Source organism: Hyperoodon ampullatus (assembly GCF_949752795.1).
Source record: "Hyperoodon ampullatus genome assembly, chromosome: 19".
NCBI lineage: Eukaryota > Metazoa > Chordata > Mammalia > Artiodactyla > Ziphiidae > Hyperoodon > Hyperoodon ampullatus.
In genome coordinates this window covers 48,295,686-48,314,164 of record NC_136932.1, presented here as the reverse complement: position 1 = coordinate 48,314,164, position 18,479 = coordinate 48,295,686, and the positions used below count along the sequence as shown (strand labels likewise).

General features: G+C 50.0%; 2 protein-coding genes and 1 pseudogene across 3 annotated transcripts in view; 1 reads left to right on the top strand and 2 right to left on the bottom strand.

Moving 5' to 3' along the window:
- Nucleotides 1-1,406: 1,406 nt before the first annotated feature.
- CDK5R1 (cyclin dependent kinase 5 regulatory subunit 1) lies at nucleotides 1,407-2,330 on the bottom strand (the record flags this gene model as incomplete). Its single annotated transcript, XM_079726202.1, has 1 exon — nucleotides 1,407-2,330. The coding sequence occupies one exon, from the start codon at nucleotides 2,328-2,330 to the stop codon at nucleotides 1,407-1,409; it is 924 nt and encodes a 307-aa protein (XP_079582328.1).
- A 5,711-nt stretch (nucleotides 2,331-8,041) lies between these two features.
- Nucleotides 8,042-18,479, bottom strand: part of PSMD11 (proteasome 26S subunit, non-ATPase 11) — a 28,951-nt gene continuing 18,513 nt past the window's right edge. Inside the window, exons 7-14 of the mRNA XM_079726050.1 lie at nucleotides 14,625-14,769; nucleotides 13,609-13,669; nucleotides 11,752-11,814; nucleotides 9,824-9,949; nucleotides 9,293-9,328; nucleotides 8,983-9,034; nucleotides 8,541-8,683; nucleotides 8,042-8,422 (exon numbers count right to left, since the gene is read on the bottom strand). Coding sequence (XP_079582176.1) covers nucleotides 8,541-8,683; nucleotides 8,983-9,034; nucleotides 9,293-9,328; nucleotides 9,824-9,949; nucleotides 11,752-11,814; nucleotides 13,609-13,669; nucleotides 14,625-14,769 — 626 coding nt within the window. The 3' untranslated portion in view covers nucleotides 8,042-8,422. The remainder of the gene's footprint in view (nucleotides 8,423-8,540; nucleotides 8,684-8,982; nucleotides 9,035-9,292; nucleotides 9,329-9,823; nucleotides 9,950-11,751; nucleotides 11,815-13,608; nucleotides 13,670-14,624; nucleotides 14,770-18,479) is intronic.
- Nucleotides 16,608-17,842, top strand: LOC307067456 (very-long-chain (3R)-3-hydroxyacyl-CoA dehydratase 1-like; annotated as a pseudogene). Its single transcript has 2 exons — nucleotides 16,608-16,636; nucleotides 17,063-17,842. The product of its transcript is annotated as a very-long-chain (3R)-3-hydroxyacyl-CoA dehydratase 1-like (transcript).

Genomic DNA, 18,479 nt, shown 5'->3' with positions numbered 1-18,479 from the left:
CGGCCCCCTGCCTCCCCCAGCCTCCCCTTCCAGCACCCCCTGGGGGACTGGGACTGGAAGAGGGAATTCTCTGTAGCATCTTCACACCAGTCTTTGTTCCCCAAAGCCGAAGGGACGGAGGAAGGCTTGCTCCCTTCTCTTGGTCCCCTCCCAAGCCCCAAGCCACCGATCTGGGAGAATGAGAGAGAAAATTGATTAAGTACACATCATGTGTTTTTACAGCCACCCACCAGGCTAAGGTGGAAACCAAAACCAGCAGCTGCAAATGATCAGTTGTAGAATCAGCAGGCAATCAGGAGTTCTGCTCCCGTCTTGTAATTGTCTCCAAGATCCAGCTGTCTCACTGGGCCTTTCGGGACAAGGCTTCACCTTCAGGAGAAACTGAACTGTTTGGGAACAGCTTTAAACCAACAGGGGTGAGGGCGGGGGTACATCATCACCACATCACCCTGATCCCTGACATCACCCCCCACCCCACCCCCCCGCAGCTCTGCAGGACATATGTCACGTGCACCAGCAAGAGGCCTTAGCCCTTAGGTGGGCACCGGCTCAGTCCCAGGCATGGCAACCCCACCTGCACAGAAGGCAGGCTGTTGACAATGGGCACCTGAAGCTGTCCTGGCCTTCACCACAGGGTGACTAAGCTGCATGATTCAAACGAAAAATTCACCCAGGAAAGGAGTTGTCCCCAGCTTCACCCCACCCCTTTAGAGCTGGGACCCAAAATGAAACCACGTAATGAGTCAAACCAGCTTGTTAACCAACACTGCCAACACCGCTGGGAGCAGGGGGACGGGGGCAAGTCGCACGCCTCCACAGAAGGAAAGCCCTTCTCCCTGGAAAAGAAAAAAGAGCAAACCGGGTCGTGCATGGTCAAACGACAGGACACCATCTTTGCACCAGGCCGGCTTCCCCTCAACTGAAGAGGCTGTCCCAGGGCCACGGGCATCTTGCCTCACAACCCCACATGCGGCTCAGTCAGGGTGGCTGGCTCCAGGAGCCTCTGGGAGAATGGAGGACCCAAAACGGGACCCGGCAAAGGGCCTCCAACCAGCAACTCCAGTTCCTCCCTGGGCTGCCTGGCTGTGGGGCGCCGAGGGCAGCCTCCCCTGCCTTGGTCCAGCAAGAGCACAGGCGGCAGAGGCAGGTCAGTCCTTTGAATTCCCCAAAGTGAGAGGTCAGGAGCCAGGGTGGCTCTGCGTACATCTTCTGAATTTTGCACAAGGTTCGGGAGTTCAAAAGCATCCAGAGTTCTTGGCAGGGCTGAAGAAAACCCCAAGGAGAGAAGGTGGGAAGGGAGAGGCCCTTCGTGGCTTCGCTAGACACATACTGTACACAAAATCTGATTTAATAATAAATTTTTAAAAATGAATTGAATCCTTGAGCCGTGATGCAGGCTAGCGGGCTCACCGGTCCAGCCCTAGGAGGAGCCGCTTCTTGTCCTCCTGGCCACTCTCGTTCTTCAGGTCGGAGAACACCTGTGTGAAGTAGTGGGGGTCGGCGTTGATCTGCAGCATCTTGGAGCTCATGAGGTTGATGACGGAGAGGCAGCGGTCCCAAAAGGCCTCCTTGCAGCTCTCCACCAGGAAGGGCTTGAGCGGGTAGGAGATCTCGTTGCCCATGTAGGAGTAGGAGAGGTACAGGCAGGTCAGCAGGACGGCCTGGAGCTCGTGGTCGGAGCCCACCTCGGAGGAGATGACATCCCGGCAGAGCATGTAAAGGAAGACCACGTTGGCGGGCGTGATGAAGCCCTGGTCCTGCCAGCCCTGTAGGAGCAGCGAGCGGTCCACGCTGCGCAGCCAGAGCACAGGGTCCGTGGGGGACAGGTGCTTCAGGCGGTAGCACCGGCGACAGAGAAACTCACCCAGGCAGCGCAGCAGCTCGCTGGTGGACGCCTGGACGATGACCCGTTTGGGCGTCCCTGCGGAGGTGACGGCAGGATGCGGGGCCTTCTTGACAGAGGAGGAGACCCCGGTCTGGGAGCCCGAGAGCTGGCTGGCAGGGGGTGCGGGCGGCTGCGCCGGTGGGGGCTGGGCGAACGTGGACAGGTTGGCGCACGACAGCGACTTCTTCAGGTTCTCATTGTTGAGGTGCGTGATGTTGTTCTGGTAGCTGCTGTTGGGCTGCACCTTCTTGGAGTTCTTCTTCTTGGCCGACACGGCCACGATCCTCTTCCAAGGCAGCACGGAGATGATAGAGTGCCGCTTCAGGTTCTTGTCCTTGGCGTTCTTGCTGTTCTGCACGGCCGTGTAGTGGCCCACCGTGGCCGCGCCATCCTCAAACAGCGTGGCCTTCCGGTAGCTGGGGGACAGGGACAGCACCGTGCCCATGGTGCCGCTGCGCGCCGGGCGGGGACCTGCGCCCCTGCGCGCCCAGCCTGCCGGCCGGAGGGACGAAACAGCTCACCGAGCCCGAGGCGGCCAGGGGGAGGCCGGGGCGCTCCCGGGGTCGCGTGCCGCCCCTTCGGATCTGTGTGGAAAACAAGATGGTTCTCAGCACCAGGCGGGGCTCGCGTCGCGCTCCTCCGCCCCGGCCTTGGCGGCCCCGCGGACCTGGCCCCGGACCCGCGCCCAGGCCTTCCCCGGCCGGCACGGCCCCGCCCGCGCCCCCGCGCCGCAACCCGGCCGCTCCACTGCGGCACCGGCACCCGCGTCCGCCGGGGGCCGGATGGCAGCGCGGGGGACCGGCAGCTGGCGGAGGTGGCCGGGGACCCCGCCTCGACACCGCGCGCGGCCGCGACCCCGGCCCGGATCCCCGGGGACAGCGGACGGCCCGAGGCGCAGGCTTACCAAGCAGGTGGCTCCTGCGCTCTGCACCCTCCGCAATGCGCGCCGCGGCTCGACGCCGCGGTCCCGGCGCTCGGCGGGGCTCGGCGGGGCTCGCGCTCGGCGGCGGCGGTGGCGGCGGCGGCTCCGGAGCTTCTGTCCAAGGTTCTGCAGGCGCCGCGGCCCCGCCCCCCGCTCGGCCGCCTTCGCCGCCGCCGCGCCCGCGCCCGCCCCGGCGCGCACCTCAGCGGCCTCCCTCTCGGGCGCGCGCGCGGCCCACGCGCAGGCCCGGCCAGGCCTGGTCTCGCCCGGGAGCGGGAGCCGGAGCCGCCGCCGTGCTCAGCACCAGCTGCGCGCGGTGCTGGCAGCGACACGGCCGCGAGCCCCAGGCGCCGCTCTACTCGCCGCGCCCCATCCAGGACCCGGGCTCGGGCGGCGGGTACTCGCGGCACCGCCCCGCGGGGCCGCCCCCCCTCCCGCACTGCTCGCCGCCCTCTCGGCGCCGCCCCGCCAGCAACAGCCCGGCCGTGTGAGAGTCGCGGGCGCACCGCGCAGCCGAGCTCGGGCGGGTGAGGAGGCTCCGGGCGGGGCGGGGCCGAGGGCCGACCCCGCCCTCCGCCCCGCCCAGACACGTGCCGCCTTTGTTCCCGCCGCGGCGCCGGCAGCTGCGGGCCGCGGGGACGCTCTCGGCCGCGTCCCCGCCCTGGCCGCCAGAGAAGCCATCCACGGAGGCTAGGACCCCGAGCAGCCGCCTTCCATTTAACCTCCTCGTCCCCGGGGAAGGAAGCTAGGGAGCTCAGGGAGCAAGGTGGGGAGAGGCTAAGCCTTTGCTGAGGCCGCCTGAGTGCCCCAAGCATCCCGAGGGGACTGTCCCATCAGTTCTGAGTGCCTTTCCCTCCGGGATCTCCGTTGCCCCATCCCAGGTAAATGCCCACGGCCCAGGTACAGAGCGACTGGCCTTCCCACACCACACCTGGGACAGAGAGCCCTGAGGCTCCTGGCTCCGTCGCTGCCCCAGAGAAGGGCCAATACTGAGCCCATCACAAATGCGACCTCAAAATTTCCACCGGCCGTCTTATCTGTTATAGAACAACTGAAGCAACTGCTTCTCCAACCAGCCTCTGATCTAAGTATTTTTCATGCTAAGCATATATAATTTGAAGATTCGGTGCCCATAAAATTATTAAATTCTGAGTAAAACTCTGGTTCTAATAAGAACTTTTCCTCTCACAAGGAACAAGAATCCAGATCCTTCACAAAAGCTAGTCTTCGTTACTCTTTTAGTTTAGCTCTGTAGATTGACTCAGATATGACCACAAACCTGGGAAACAGGAGACTTAAACAATATCTTAATCCAAATTACTCTGGACCTGGTGATGAGGAAGTGGCAATCCGGAGAACACCCAATCCCCTGACTCCCAGACCACTCCAGCACACAACCTGTGCCAGTTCTGCCTACTGCTCTAAGCAGTAAAGAAATCTGGTATCATTCAAACAATGCTACCATCATCAGAAAGTACTAGAATTTGCTAAAGAACTACCCAGAGATTCCTCTGTCAACAGTGGCAACTTGTCAACAGCTTTAGGGGCCTTGGTGACCATATAGTGGGAAATGCATTACTCTGTACCGAGAAGGCTACTTCTTGTAGAGTCCTTGAGAAACATCCACAGTAGCTGTCATCTTAACTTAGAAGATAAAGGCAGGCCCTTAGCCCAGGGTGCCCCTCCCTCTGAACATTCCTCAGTGTACAAGCCCTACCTGCTCTTCAAATGGAGCTGTCCTCCATAGTAAGGAGCTCTAAGAATCAATCTCCTCCAGGTCCACTGGCCCAATGACTCTCTTCCTAAGGCAAAGTTGGACCCCAGCCTTTTTTCATCCTGCCCCTAATGGAGGCCCAGCTCCCGAGTTGGCCCATGCCCACACTGCCTTTCCTGTGTTGAGCAGGGGTTAAGTGCTTTCCACTTAAATATGGAAATATGCTTAGATTTCTAAGGCTGTAATCCACCCCTCAGAAATATCTGGAGCCGCCCTGTACTTACCTGTACCTACAAAATTTCAATACTAACTATTCCAATTCATGGTGGGCAGTACCAAGCTCCACTTCACCCCACCCCATTTCCCAAACCATGGAAGCTCGCATTGGCCTGGGCCTTTTCCAGCCTGCGTCCTCTCTTGCCTTTGTCCAGCCAGCCCTCCCTTACTACCTTCAAAAAGAGCTCTTGGCAGAACTACTCCAACCTCCTCACACTTGTCAGAGGCAAAGTCATGTGTGCAGCAGAGCATGAATGGGATGGCACTGCCAGCACAGTGGCTTTTGTGACCAAAGAACCCTGGAACCCTGTCCACCCGTTGTGTGCCTGCTCTGCCTGTTTTGAGGCACCACACCACTCCTCTGCTCACTCAACACACCAACAACCCCCCTCCCCCTCCAAGCTCCCAGTACTTCTCCAACTGCAAAGAAGGAAGAGCTACAATCTGCCAAAAATGGCAGATCAAGGACCCAGGAGGCAGACCTGGATGAATGATGCACAGCTGTTTTCTTCCCAGTCTTCACCAGAGAACTGCAGGGAAGCTCTCCAAATCCCACCCCCATCAATCAGCCTCTTTATCCTATAGTCTATCTCTAGCTGCTGGAAAGGCCAGCCTGCGTGTTACATGCACGTATGGGATGTCCATGGAGAGTTCCCATCCTCTGCATGCCCCCTTCCCATACCACTCTGAGGAAGGGAGGCCAAGGCCCCAGCCAGCCAGCTCTCAGAAAGGGTTCCAAATAAAGCAGGTCTGAGCCCTGGCTCCTGAGGAAGTCGTGCTTTGTTCTCTCAGGCATCACAGAGCAGCATCTAGTGGCCTTTCTGGGCAGCACAGGTTACATAACTAGCCTGCAGCAGGGCTCCACAGCCAAGGGCCGCTCCCAACGCCATCAGGATCTCATTAACACACAAGGAAGCCCAGGCACTGTGAAGCCTGATGCCAGGAAGGGCCCATAAGTGAGGAGCCAGGCCCATGCTAGCCCACGGGCCACCCCACCCTCTCAGCTGCACCTAGATGCAGCTTATCGAGGCCTGGGAGGGGAAGCAGTCCCTCGAGGTCTGGAGCAGCGCTGTCCAAAAAAAACCATGAGCCACAAATGCAAGCCCCGTAGATAATTAAGTATTTTCTAGCAGCCACATTAAAAAAGTTAAAGAAACAGATATATTTTAATAGTACATTTAACCCAATAAATGCTCAAAATATTTCAACATATGTAAAGAAGTTGTTGAGCAATTTTTCATTCTTTTTTCACATTCTTCAAAGTCTGGTTTGTTTACATTTGCAGGGCATCACAGTTTGAACTAGCCATAATTTCAAGGACTCAACAGCCATATGGGGCTCATGACCACACACTGGACAGCACGGGTCTGCAGAAGTCAGCAGACCTGCCCAGGGAGATGACGAGAAGGCTGCTGCCCCACTGAGCTCCTGGGAGTGCCCTCCCCCAACTGCTCGGGCTCTGGATCCCTTTGGAATATTTTTAAAGTCCTTTATTGAAGCACAACTCTTCCTTAAGTAAAACTATACACAGAGACACAATACTGAAAGAGAATAGAGAGTGGCTCAGACTGGAGTTGGTGGCTGGAGCCCACCCTCCCTCCCAGTGGCCCCAGAGCCCCACAAGACAGGTCACTCCCAGGGTCTGAGGGGTAGTGTGAAAATCAATCCTTTTGAACAAGATTCCAAAAAACGAAAACTAAGCCACAACTGAATGCCAGGGCTCTCCAGGCACCTGTACTTCCATGATTTCATGTAACACTCCCACCACAATTACCTACCAAGAAAGCGCCATCCTTGTCGTGTAAGTGAGGAAACGGGCTCAGAGGATATTACAACCCAAACCCCATGTCCTCACTGGACCATGATGCCTTGGAAAAACAAAGATAACTGAGCCCCATTTCCCATTTTAGCCCTCACAGACCAACGTTCTCACCCAAAGCCCTCCACTTGACCCCGGATCTAAAGGTCTCCCATGAAGCAAATGAGACAGTAGAGCTTTGTCCAGTCTAGAGGGCTACACAGAGCTGTCTGGACTTGATCAGAAAGCCCTCCAGCACTCAAGAAAGGACACTTTTTGAAAAAAAAATTGTTTTTATTGGAACTCATCTGAACATCAGATATACCTGGTGTTGGTTAGCAAGAACCGTTTGTACATTTGATATTGATGGTGCCAAAACCAAAACAGTGACTGGACATGATGGGGAAAGATGTTGAGAACAAAAACCTGATTTTGGAGAGGAAAATAAAAGCCAGTCAGATTCAGTGAGGATGCAAAACCTGGTACAACAAAATCCTTTTACAAAATATAAATTTATTACGAAAACCTGGAAGGATAATCTGACAAAGGGAAAGAAAGATAAAAGGAGGCCAGCAGGAAGGAGGGGGAGAGGAAAAAAGAAGACAAAGAAGAATGAGAGGAAGAAGAAAATATAGCTGAGCACAACAGAGGTGCAGAAGCTTACCTGCCCAAATGGCATTAAAAGCCTTGCTATGTAATCTCTTCATAAAACAAAGCATGCTGGAGTACAGTGCGCTGCCTCCCATCCCTTCCACTTCTAAGAGGTAAATAAAGAAAGCTCCCTGGGAGGCGGACATGAGGTTGCTCAAAAACCCAACAACAAAAATTGGGAGGAAAAAAAAAAAAGAACAACACACCCCACAGTCTCATTTCCGATGTTCACTGTTTAAAAAAGGAATAAATCCATCTGACAGCAGGAGAGAAGCAGGGGGATGGGGAGAGAAGCTGAAGTATTTCAGACAGCCTGGCTCCCCTGGAGCGGGGGGAGGAGGAAGGAAGAGAGACATGGGATGGTCTTCTGGTTGAGAGAAGGGGAAAGAAGGGTGAGAGAAAAGACCAGAGGACAGGGGCAATTAAAACACTGACATCTAATCTAGTTTACTGTGTTAAAAAGAGCCACATGCACAGCAGGCCCCCTGAGGGCCCACACTGCTCCCCGTGTGGCCATGGTGACACTAGCTCCTGGCCACGTCCCCATTCCTTCCCAGGTTGGAGCGGAGCCGTGCAGGTGCTGCTGCGGCGGTGGCGGCGGCGGGACCTTCGGCCAGTCTGCTGGAGCCATTGTTGGGGGGAGGGCTGGGGGATGGGCCACATGGCAGGGGAAAGGACACGGAAACGCCTCGTTTCAAATAAAAAGGAAAATAGCAGTCTATACACAGTTGTTTGTTTTGGTTCAGTACAAACAGAATAAAAAGTCGTTGCTTTGATAGTCAGGCGAACACCCAATTCTGAAGAGGAGGCGAGGTGACGCCCAGCGGGTGGGTTAGGAGCCCCAGTGGCTGGCGGAGCGCCTGGCTTGGCGGCCCTCTCCCAGGAGGCAGAGAGCACAGCTTTAGGTAGTGTAAGCCTTTTTCCTTTTATTTAGAATAACCTTTTTTTTTCTTTTTTTTTTCTTTTTTTAAGCAATTTCCCCACTCCCAAGTTGGGCCAGTAAAGATTACATGAAAACTGGCACACCTATCGGCTGGAATACAGATGCACCAAATGAGGATTTAAAAACTTTCTGAGCGAAAAGTAGAACAGAAAGAAAAAATCTCCTAGCATTTTCCCCAAAGGTTTCACTCTCCCGCCACACACACTCTCCAAAGGACCGCTACAGATCCAACTCTGCAAGAGAAGACAGAGCAGTGTCAATCGGGGAAGCCGCAAGGCCACCAGGAGGCTTTCAGTCTCGACAGGCAGAAGACAGCGCTGCCCGGGCCCGGGTCCCGGAGTCAGCACTCACCTATGTCAGTTTCTTGGCTTTGTTGTAGAGGGAATCCACTACTTTACTCATGTTCTGAATTGTTTCCAGAGCAGCTTCATAAGTTTTATCTACTGGGGGTTCATCAAAAATAATCAAGACACCCTCCCCCTGGTCCAAGATCCCTGCAGAAAACACAAGCAAACCCAGGTAAAAGAAAGGATTAGACACACGAGCATTTGAGAAGCAGCCCACTCCCTAGCTGCCTCACTTTCTCCAGAAAGGAGGGGAAACAGAAGTCATCTTCCTGTTCCAATCGTGCATGTTTATTACACTCTCATCACAGGCATAAGAGGGGCAAGGATCCCAGGGAACCACCAGGTGATACAATGGAGCATCTTCTTTCAAGATAAACAAGAGCATGATGCCTCTTCACCATTTCATCACCTCCACCAGCCCCCTCGCCTGTATGACTGTTACTCACCATGAAATTTCTTGTCAAGAATCATCTGTGATAATTTCCTTTCCACGTCGGCCTAAAATCAAAGCACATGATTAAAGGGCCCAGCATCTACTAGTGAGAGATCACACTGACATGAAAGCCTTGTATAAAAGGATCTTATGGCAAATGGTCTGAAAATAAAACAGCAACAATGCAGCTCTCAGCCCACGGTCCCCAGTCCCCACTGAGAAGCTTGGGAGCTTTGCAATAAGGCCCAGCGGGTGTAAATGGCAGCCCCTCCACATGCCCCTTTCCCCATCCCTACCCTCAAGACAAGCTCAGGACTCCTTACCTTGGAGAGTTTGATGAGGCTAGATATGTGTTCGATCTAAAAGGAAAGGTAAAAAGACACCAACACTGAAAGTTTTACTTCTGCCTCTAATACCTGGATGAGGGTGGTGCTGGATCTTGAAATCCTGCCGAATGTCTCTACAGGGACACATTCTCTTTGGCTGTGCTTAGGTCTCTTGGTCCATATGCCTACCCTGCATCACTACAGACAATAAATACACTCCTGTCCCACACACCCAGAACAGAAAGCATTTACCACATGCACAGTGACTACAAAAGCTAGGAGGAGACTGCACTGAAAACAAGCAGGGGCAACCTCACCAGCCTCTACCCCACAGCATCCCTCTCCTTGACTCTCATTCCCTGTCAAGAAAATCCCAAGCTCTTGGGGATCTCTTGCCCAGCAGGTACACCCTTGGAAGTGAGTTCCTATTCTGAATGGTTGTGGGAAGGGAGGTGGCTACAGTGGGGACACCTAGCCAGAAACCCCCTGCCACCAGAGAAGAGCTAGAGTCCCCAAGAGGGTTCTTACCTGTACTCGGGAAAAAGGCTCAATGACTCGGATCAGATTCTGTTCCAGCAAGTTATCATACAACTTGGCCAAGTGTGTGCTGATGATTGGGTCATCTCGGAGCTCTGCCCGGTAATCTGTCAGAGCCTGCCAAAAGAGCCGAGATTGGCACAGAAAAGGACTTGAAAGTCACGCTACTCGCAGCTTCCTAAGTAGTGTGCTGGCCCTTGTAACTACATGGTTGACTGTAGTTCTGGAGGATTTGGGAAGGTGAAAGAACAGCCATGACTGAAGGCAGAAGAAAATGAAAAGAAGTAAAAGGTGGAGCCTAACCCTAGGCACCATCTTCCTGTCCAAAAACCTCACACTGACAGCTCAAACCATGTAAGCCCTAAGAGCAGCTCAGCTTTCAAGCTAAATTCACTGCAAAAGCAGTTCTCAATATGTATTCCACAGAACAAATAAGGTCTCCATGGGGGCAGGAGGAGGGGGAATTCTGAGGTTAAATAATAGGAAATGCTGAATTCCACAGCTAGCTCTTGGGGTTTTATAAGGAATATCAGCACAGAAAACAAAGTACTTTTCTAATTTTGTTTAGCCCTAGTGTTTCCCAAATATCTGATCACAGACCCTTTTTTTAATCCCTTCTAGAAGCGTTCCATCCAAATTTGGGGATAAAATGATCTAGACTCTTTGTTTATTTGTGTATGTGATTTATTTACCTTTAGTAATGTTCTCACAATATCCCAGCCTCATGTCAGCTGTGCTATAAGGTGTTAAGGGAAGCAAGCAAATCATGCCAAGTAAGGAAATGAAATTGGCAAGAAACCTCAAGGAAGATGATGAACCCTGGGGACAGAGAGCCACATGGTCTAGTTTCTGTCCATACTATTTTTCTTCCTGGATCTAGGTTTGTTTTTATTAAGTTGGTCATTATACTCAGACTAAGAGAGAGGCTCAGAAAAGTATGTCTCACCCTATTGCTTAGACAAGTTTTTCTCCCTTTCCAAACCTTCACAAACATTGTGTGAAAGCACAGGAGGCAAGGCCAGACTAGAACTTCCATCCTAAGGAAGTGTCTTTCAGCCCAGATGCACACGTCAAAACTTCTCTTCTGTCCACAGAGGAGAAGCAGACCTGGCATTTCTGGAGCTGAAGTAACATCTAAGACCATGCCGCATGGTGCTTGTGTCAGACCCTGACACACATGAGCTGTGTGACTCAGGCCTCCTCTTTAAATTCCAGCTTCCCCAAGCATAAAGTACAGGTAACAGGTTTGTTGTGAAAAATCAAATGAAAGGGGACTTCCCTAGTGGTGCAGCGGTTAAGAATCTGCCTGCCAATGCAGGGGACATGGGTTCAATCACTGGTCCATGAAGATCCCACATGCCGCGGAGCAACTAAGCCCACGTGCCACAACTACTGACGCCGGCGCTCCCTAGAGCCTGCGCGCCGCAACTACTGAAGCCCACGCGCTCTAGGGGCCGCGTGCGGCAACTACTGAGCCGGTGTGCTGCAGCTACTGAAGCCCACAGGCATAGAGCCTGTGCTCCTCAACAAAGAGTGGCCCCCCACTCGCTGCAACTAGAGAAAGCCTGCACACAGCAATGAAGACCCAACGCAGCCAAAAAAAAAAAAAAAAAAAAAATCAAGTGAAAGAAGGATGACAGAACTTTCTGAAGCTGAAAGGTACTGTATATAAATGAGGTATGACAATTCAACAAGTTTCATTGTACAGAAGTGCTTAACTACTTCCTGGTTTTGATACTGTACTACAGATAAGATGTAACCACTGGGGAAAACTGGGTGAATGGTACATGGGATCACTCTGTACTATCTTTGCAACTTCTTGTGAAACTATAATCATTTAAAGATAAAAAAAAACTTTTTAAAGTGCTTAAATGCCCCTCCCCTCCACCAGTTCCCTACCAACCCAATACCTTGCTTACCTTTTCGAAATCTGCCAGCGACCTGTTCTTGCTGGCCTGAGCCACACATTTTAATGCTTCTGTCTAAGAATAAAGAGAGAAACAGTGAAAGTGATCTGCACGCTCACATCCCAACAAGCCTCATGAGGAACATGCTACGTCCACACAACTTCTGGCTGCAAGGAAGAACCTGCCCCACCACTGCTCTTCTTCAGAGGCCTAGGAAGAAAAGCTAGAGGAATACCACTGTGTGCCAACCAGTTTCCCTTTGAAAGCTGAAGTGACTTAAAGGTACTAGGAAATAGGAAGTTTTCCAGAAAAGAGACTTTGATAAAGCATTCTCCAAAGATGACAAGCTAAAAGGGAAAATGGCCAGAGAAGTGCGATTTCCTCGCCCCTCCTCCAAGACTCCCTATCCCTACACCCCACAGATGCCTTCCTGCCCTCAGACTTGATCATACCTTGTGCTTTATAAAAACTCATTCTGCTGGGTTTGGTGCAGGCCACAGACCAAGATTTACTTTCATTAAGCTTGAAGCATCAAAATTCTACGTATCATACTGAATGTTAAAACCCCAGAGTGATGAAGGTATAACCAAGGGTTAAGGGGCAACTTCTAACTTTATAAAACGTTATAAAAGGTACCCGACCAAGCTCTTAAGTCTCTACTCAGCACGAAATCTACAACATTCATCTTCCTGAGTGCCTGACTCCTGCATGAAAGCTGTCATCAAGGTACAAAGGACCAGAGGGAGCTCCTCTTGTACCAGCCTATGTACTTAAACAAGGAAGGTAGTGGTGTCTTATACTGCAGACTTTAAAAATGATGCAAAGCTAATCGTTAGTGTAGTTTGTCTCCAGCATTTGTCTTATAGACAGAAAAATGTCATAATGGGAATAGCATGAAACTTAAAGCCAAATAACCCAAGTTCAAAGTCTCGCTTCACCATTACTAGTTACCTGGCCTTGTTCTGGACACTTGACCTCTCTTAGCCCACCTCCTCAACTCTAATTCTAGATATGATAGTGAGTCTTTCACTACAGAAATAACCAATATTCTTTTGGTCAAAACTAGGAGCTGATCTGAAACTTTTTCTGATGAAAAGCCAATTAGGGCCTCTTGTATAGAAGCAAGAAATCATCTGTTGTGGACATTCTGCCAAAGATACAGTGAGATAGCCAACGTGTCTGTTGTTTAGACAACTGCATTTGAAACCTAGAAAGACTCCTTTTACTTTACCAGTGATAATCAAGTAAAGTACAAAGTGATGATGCAGACATCTGAGACATCATCTTTACACAGGTCACACTCTTACCTATTCAGGCATAAAAGCCATCACAAATAGGGCTACTGACCATCAAAGGCCTCTTCTTGACCACACCCAAACTCAGGACAAGAGTGGGAAGGTACTGATAAGAGAAGCACTTGAATGAGTCATCAAAACCTAGTTTCTGCACCAAGCAATCTGACCTCTCTAAAGCACATGCGCACCAGACCTTACCCGGCTCCACACTCTTGGAGAATCCAAGATTTCTTATTCCGCACATGAAATCTTCAAGCCAAGATCATGGTAGATACACTTTCCGGTTGAAGCTAAACGCAACCTAACTCACTGTAAATGCTACAGTTCAATTCTGAGTTCTGTTAAGTCCCTCAAACCACCTGATTCCCACAAGAGCACCAAACATTGACTTTTCAGGCCAAGAATTAACAGTACAGGAAATACACCGAACGAGCTTAATGAAAAGAAGAGGGGGGAAGAAAGAATGAAGAGCGGAATGGAGACCTGAAGAGCACGGTCTCACTGAACACCATGTCTAATAACACACTGCCTCAGAGTGAGCAGAGATCAGAACTGCAGTCAAGGCATCCCCTACCTGCCTCCCCGCATACCGAAGTGCAAGCTTCCCGCTCACCAAGGCCTGGACATCTTCTGGGCTAAAAAAAAAATACATACTCGGTCAACTACTCCAGGATGTTATGCTTCTAAGCATATGTTCAGGCAAATATCTTTTCCTCTGAAAAGACTCTGCCCACAGAGGTAATCAGCCCCCACCCCTAAACCCGTAGGCCTCTCACACCATAGACACTAGGCTTTCTCCACTCTGGGCTCAGTGCTGAAAAGCAGGAAAACTCAACGTTAAAAAGAAAGCCACACTGGGAATTCCCTGGCGGTCCAGTGGTTAGGACTTGGCGCTTTCACTGCCGTGGCCCCGGGTTCAATCCCTGGTCTGGTCAGGGAACTAATATCCCGCAAGCTGCACGACATAGCCAAAAAAAAAAAAAAAAAAAAAAAAGCCACACTGAACCTACCAGAAGTAATAGACCCAACAGGCAAAATGATACATATAAATCAAATCCCAGTATAACAGATCTTTCAAAACACAAGCCCTGTTTAATCCCAAGATCCAAAAAGAATCCCAGTCAGTATCTCATTTATTCCCAGAAAAGAATGTGGAATAATCCTGTAAATCTTTAGAAAAGGATCTAGCTGTCATACTTGCCGTTGTCGCCTTTTTCAAACCTCTCCCTAACCTCTCCTTTAACCACCCCCATTCTGGGCGGCCCATTGGCTGGTGCTGGTCTGTAAGCCATTTCCTGGCCCTCTGCCCTGGGCTCAACAACTCTCTGGACAGAATTGTAGGATGAGGAGAACACTCAGAGGGGCTGGGAAAGAGATTTCTGAAATCTGTCTCCCCAGTTCTGAAAGACTAGCAAGGAAAAGTGCTCTGGATTACCTTCGATCCTCCCATTCCACCTCAATCAGCCCCACGAGGTGGCAGCTGCTGCTTCTGTAGCTGGCCAAACTCCCTGCCCAAGCCATCTCTGCCATGGCAGAAAATCTTAGATGAAGGACCTAAGTTCTCATATCCCAAAGTTAATGTGCACCTACGTGTTGAGCATGATTTTGCACAGCAACATGTACTTCAGAGATGTGATGGCCTTGGGGCTATCGATGGAGTCATAACCCTCAAATGCCTCATAGAAATATGAGTATGCAGTTTTCCAATCCTTCTCCTCTGCTGCATGGATAATACCTGGGCATTGAAAAGAAAAGAGTAAGAACCATATGAAATAATAGAACCATAAAATGTCACAGCTGGGAAGGGCCTCAAAAATCTATCCCAATCTCATCTACTTATTGATGAGGTCAGGAAAGAATAAAGGACCTGCCCAAAGTCACTGCCATCTAGTGGCAAAGCTGGGATTAGAACCCAGGTCTTTGGCCTCCCAGTTCAAGTCACCTTTCCAATATTAATTCCAAAGGAGTTAGAGACCCAACAAAAGGGGATCCTAAAAACCGCATATGGTAACATCTTTTCGCACCACCACAGCAGTCCTGCTATCCATTGGAACCACTAGAAAAGGCCACGTTTACCCTCCATGACATTACCCTCATGGGTCAGAAAACTGACACAAACATCCCTCCCTGGTTTGCCCAAATTACTAGTTTTAATAACATCAACCATTTCTTTAAGATAGCTTTTCTAAACTTGACACTTTTATAAGTAAGCAGCTTTCATGAGAGAGAAAAAGAAAATCCAACCTCTTACAGTCTCATTTCAGATACTGGTCATTTATAGATAGATGTACCTTTGCCTTGATGTGATCAGTAAATGGATTTCATGTAATGCCAAATCCATGAACTTAATTGTACACAGTTAAGCAGTATTACGCTACACTTCATCTAACCAGTTCTCTACTGTTTAGAAGCTGGGTTGCTCCCAATGAGCCTAACTTTGACTGAACCTGCTATTACTTCCAACCTATGCGATCACGTGGGATGACGTGAAAATTAGTTCTTCCTAGCTTGGAAGGCAACTAAGCCCTAAGATTCTGTGTGTCAGTTCTAACCCTGCCTCAGCCACATCCATTTGTTTACCACAGGGCTTCCCAACTTTTCCACATCAAGGTAAACGAATAGAGTATTCAGCACCCTGGAGTAAAAGGATGAAACTGCTTACACATGACCCCAGGGGATCACTGTTTCAGACCACCCGTCACATACCTGTGTGCCTGGCATGCCAGTTGGGAACTTATGAATTAATAACCACTATTGAGTGATATGTGCCAAACCTACCCAAAAAGCCTCCTGTTTAGAGGCTGAAGGATTCAGGTCCTTCTCCTACTACTGCTCTTAACTACAGAGGCCTGGAGAAAACCCACCCTCCTCTGTAGCCAAGGAGACCTCCCTCAAAAATACCCAACAGACTACTAGCACTGCCAAATTAAATGAGACAAATGCCCATTTTCCCATTCTTCCCAGTCCAGAGCTAGAATAGACCAGACAAAAAATAAGACTGATTAAAAAAAGAAAAAAGTAAAGAAGAACTGGTATACTGCTTTCCAAAACACATTAGCAAATAGAGACCACATTAGGACTAAAAGCATCCCAGCTGGCACAGGACATTTATTATTTAAAGAAACAAAACACTAGACTGTTACTCATTCAACACAAATATTAACAAGGGCCTACCATGTGCCAAGCACTGATATAACTACTATAGAGAAAATAAATATGAATAAAGCCCTGAAGGAGCTCACAGTCTCACAGTGGTCATCAAAACAGAAACAAGGAGATTAGTACCATAATATGTACCAAAGAATATACCTTTCATAGGGAAGTCCAAAGTAAAGAAGGCACTGAAGAGGGTTTATAAGGCAGACATGTGAGCTTGATCTGGAAGGATGCATAGGAGTTTGCCAAGGGGAGAAGATGGAAAGGGGAATTCCAAGCACAGAAGACAAAATATATAAAGGCACAGGAGCAGGAACACATAAAGTCATTTGGTGACTAGGACTGAAACCCAGAGATAACCATGAAAAGGATGTCTTCCTTTTGAATGCACCGTTAAAGTAAAACAGCCTGGGGATAATGGGGAACCATTGGAGTTACATGATCAGGTCTGTGTTTCCAAAAAATGACTTTAGGACTAGTAAGCAAGATGGATTGAGAAAAGTGACTAGGGACAGTCAGATCAGTAAAAGACTACTCCAGTGGTCCGGTGGCATTAATTAGAGCAGTAATTGTAGAAATGGAAAAGAAAGGGCAGATTTGGAGACAGACCCAACCTGGTACATCAGAAGAAAGAGTGACTGAGGATAATTAGTCAAGGGAGGAGAACCAAGAAGACAATGCTGTCACAGAAGCATGGAGTGCTCAACAGTGTCAACCGCCCCCAAATTTGACAGAGGATAGAGGGGAGTTACTGTCTTTCAAGGAGTCAACAGAGACACCAAAGTAATGACATTCTCTCAACTTTTCCAAGAAGCTTGACAGAAAAGGAGAAGACAGCAATTTAGAAAGGACAAAAGGCTGTGCTTTTTCAGCTGGGGCCGTTCAAAGACTGAGAGGAAGGCCGGGGCCGGGCTGGCGGGGCACCTGACCGCAGCGGCAGCAGTGGGCCGTGGCGCTTCAGCGGTGCGCTCAGCCAGGCCCCCTCCCGCTCCCCCGCCCCTCTTGTTCACGTCCCCCCAGCAAGGAGGGCGGCACCAATGGCGGTGCCTCGGAGGCCGGCGAGGAGAGGGAGGCCGTGGGCAAGAGGAGGCGCCTGGGCTTGTTGGCCACCGCCTGGCTCACCTTCTACAACATCACCATGACTGTGGGGTGGCTGGTACTGCCTATTGCCAAGGTACGTTTTTATATGGAAAAAGGAACACACAAAGGTTTATATAAGAGTATTCAGAAGACACTTAAACTTTTCCAGACATTTGTCTCACTTGAGATAGTCCACTGTTTAATTGGAATTGTACCTACTTCTGTGCTTGTGGCTGGGGTCCAAGGGAGTTCAAGAATCTTTATGGTGTGGCTCGTTACTCACAGTATAAAACCAATATAATTTTTTTTATCATCTTATATCCTGTCGGAGTTGCTGGTAAACTTCATACGATACGCAACGTACGATATACGCTGCCTTACCACACGTGAAGAAAACAGGAATGTTCTCAATAAGACTTCCCAATAAATACAATGTCTCTTTTGACTATTATCATTTTCTTCTTATAACCATGGCCTCATGTATACCATTGTTTCCACAACTCTACTTTCATACGTTACATCAGAGAAGACAGGTGCTTCATGGAGAGGTGACTGTCGAAAAGGATGATTAAATGATCCCTACAAGGTGCTTTTTCCAGAATAACCAGGATTACTTGAGTCCAAGTTTTAATAACAAGAATAAACAGCTTGGTGAGAAAAAAAAAAAAGACGGAGAGGAAGATCCAAGCGGAGACGAAAAACTAGACTTAGAACTGAAAAACTAAAGACTTAAAAAGGACAGGTAGGGCTTCCCTGGTGGCGCAGTGGTTGAGAGTCCGCCTGCCGATGCAGGGGACGCGGGTTCGTGCCCCGGTCTGGGAAGATCCCACATGCCGTGGAGCAGCTGGGCCCATGAGCCATGGCCACTGAGCCTGCGCGTCCGGAGCCTGTGCTCCGCAACGGGAGAGGCCACAACAGTGGGAGGCCCGCGTACCGCAAAAAAAAAAAAAAAAAAAAAAAAGACAGGTAGAATGATCATGCTTGATAATGGGTAAAAATAAACAATGATACAAATTCTGGGGAGGAAAGAGAAGTAAAGAAAGTTCACATAAAAATGGCCTCTATTTGCTCTGAGAAATAAGATGCAAGTTCATCTCTTGACCACGAAGAAAGAACATAATGAAGAGTAGTGGCTTAAACAAAGTGCCGGTATTTGGTGAAAGCAAGGTACTGTGTGATAAGAACTTACATTCATCATCTCATTTAATC